Source organism: Hydra vulgaris, chromosome 15 (genome assembly GCF_038396675.1).
Source record: "Hydra vulgaris chromosome 15, alternate assembly HydraT2T_AEP".
Lineage (NCBI taxonomy): Eukaryota > Metazoa > Cnidaria > Hydrozoa > Anthoathecata > Hydridae > Hydra > Hydra vulgaris.
In genome coordinates this window covers 41791858-41794031 of record NC_088934.1, presented here as the reverse complement: position 1 = coordinate 41794031, position 2174 = coordinate 41791858, and the positions used below count along the sequence as shown (strand labels likewise).

The 2174-nt window shown below is 30.4% G+C and overlaps 1 protein-coding gene across 1 annotated transcript; it reads right to left on the bottom strand.

The window, feature by feature from the left end:
- Positions 1-210: 210 nt before the first annotated feature.
- On the bottom strand, positions 211-1471 carry LOC136091964 (uncharacterized). The gene is made up of 3 exons (XM_065819684.1): positions 1429-1471; positions 1047-1285; positions 211-669 (listed from the first exon to the last, which is right to left on the bottom strand). Exons 1-3 carry the CDS (start codon positions 1469-1471, stop codon positions 211-213), a joined length of 741 nt encoding a protein of 246 aa, XP_065675756.1.
- Positions 1472-2174: the final 703 nt, after the last annotated feature.

Genomic DNA, 2174 nt, shown 5'->3' with positions numbered 1-2174 from the left:
TGGGCTGCACATATACAAATGATGCAAAACCATTGATATTAATGATTTGTGCTTAAACTCCTTTGTATTTTCAAGCCATATATGCTCCATTGTCATAGCCCTGGCCTCTGCAATCTGCAATACTTAATCCATTAATTTTAGTTTTCCTAATATTTCTTTGGCGATGTCGTTTCCAGTCTTTTGATGGCTCTCAATAAAATTCACGAAACTTTATTCTATTGAGCACATTCCATTTTTTATTTTTGCATTAATAATCCCTGAGAGGATTTCTCCTTTAACTTTTTCTCCCACAATTGTAATTATTTCATTTTGAATTTGTGGTGAAAAATGTAAGACTGCAGCTTTTATTGTTGCAATATGGTCTGCCAATAGAGGATTGTAATAACTAATTAACTCTGGGGTACTTAAAAAGATTCCACTTTTTTGTTCCTCTATTGCATCATTACTGCCTCTTAAACCTAAATTATTATTTGCACAGAATAGTATGGCATCAACACTAATTTTTAAAATGTCCTTACATTTGTTTGCTTCTCGGTTTATTGTTCTCTGAAGGTCATTTTCTAAAGTTTGGCCTTTTTTTAAATTTTGTTCTATTTCCTTCCAAATTGCATAGCATTTTCTATGCTCAGGACTATTCTCATGTTCAGGAATTTTGAAATTAGGCTTTTTCTAGTCACTAAATCCTTTTGAAATATCAGACAACTTATTAGCTTTTGTTGAGGAAAAAAGTACACATCAAAAACAGAATTTTGCATCTTTTAAATTGCTATATAGTATTCATTGCTTTTTCACCAGTTCGCCATTGGCAAGCATCTTTTTGTACGACTTTGAACTGAAATGTCTTTTTTTTGTATCAGAAGAAGAAGTTGATGGAAAGGTTTCTCTGATTTCCTGCTCAGGTCCATTTTCAATTAAAAAGCACCTCTCTTAATCAGTTATTTGTGGCCATGTGGCAGGATCCTTAGCTCAAAATTTGTGTTTGGAATATCTTTTTTTCCTTCTTCTTTGTGATTTGATGATTAAAAGTTAATTTTTCTATCACTTACAAAACAATCCTCAACAAGTGCTTTGCCTATATCCGATAAAATTTGGAAAACCTCAGTTTTGTTTAGATCTTGATTTGATAACGGCGAGGAAGACAGAACTTTGTTAATATCTCGATTGGATGGATTCATAAAAGCCCTCATTTGACATGGATTTATTTCAGTTGAATCTTCTTTTTCAGTTAAATTTTCGTTTCGAAATGCGCTAACAAAACTATCAGCGTTATTTATAAACCATTTTTCTTTTAAATTTTTTTAGTTTCTTTTTACTTTCCTCTTTTTGTCAAGGTCCCAAGCCCCCCCCCCCCCCTCCCTTTTCATCCTTGCTACGGCACTGCTTAAGAATTATTTTTCTAAGTACATTATTTTTTTTAAATTTGCTTACTTGATGCAACTTTTTCACATTCACAATCAACTTTTGCAATCATATGGTCATATTTTTAGAACAGTAGGGTAGAGCGAGGCTATTTTTACTAAATTTAACAGATCTCATGAACTTTGCGTCGGATATACATAATTTGTTCACTTTTTGGAAGACAATTTAACCTGCCAAAAATTTGTTTAGAAAAAGTATACTTTTTGATTTTTCTAATAAGATAAAGACTAAATTTTTCGTATCTGCTCAACCTGCCCCAGCGGGTTAAGTTAAGCAATAATGTTGGGTAAGTTAATCAATCAACAAATGAATGAATATGCATGGTACAAAACTTGGGTGAATCTTCAAAAAAACTTTCACAAACGTAAGCGTTTCTTTATTTTATAAACTTTTTACTTTATACACTTTAATGGCGTAAATATGAGAAGATAAAAATTAAGTAGAATAAAATATATAAATATTATTTGTATAAAATTATAAAAAGAAATATATAAAAGCATTATTTTATTCAATTATCTTGAACTTTTGAAGCCCGATTTAGAAATTACTATTTTTGAAAATATATATAAATAATGTATCTTCAATTACTTTTTATCAAAGTTGTTTCTTTGTGTTCGAAAGTTTTATTCATTTTTCAAAGCTTCTCAACTTACCACTACTAGACTAGGTGACACATTAGTTAGGTTTTAAACCTAAAAAAAACAACGTAGTTTTAATCGAAAGTCCGATAAATTGTTAAAATATCAACACTATAG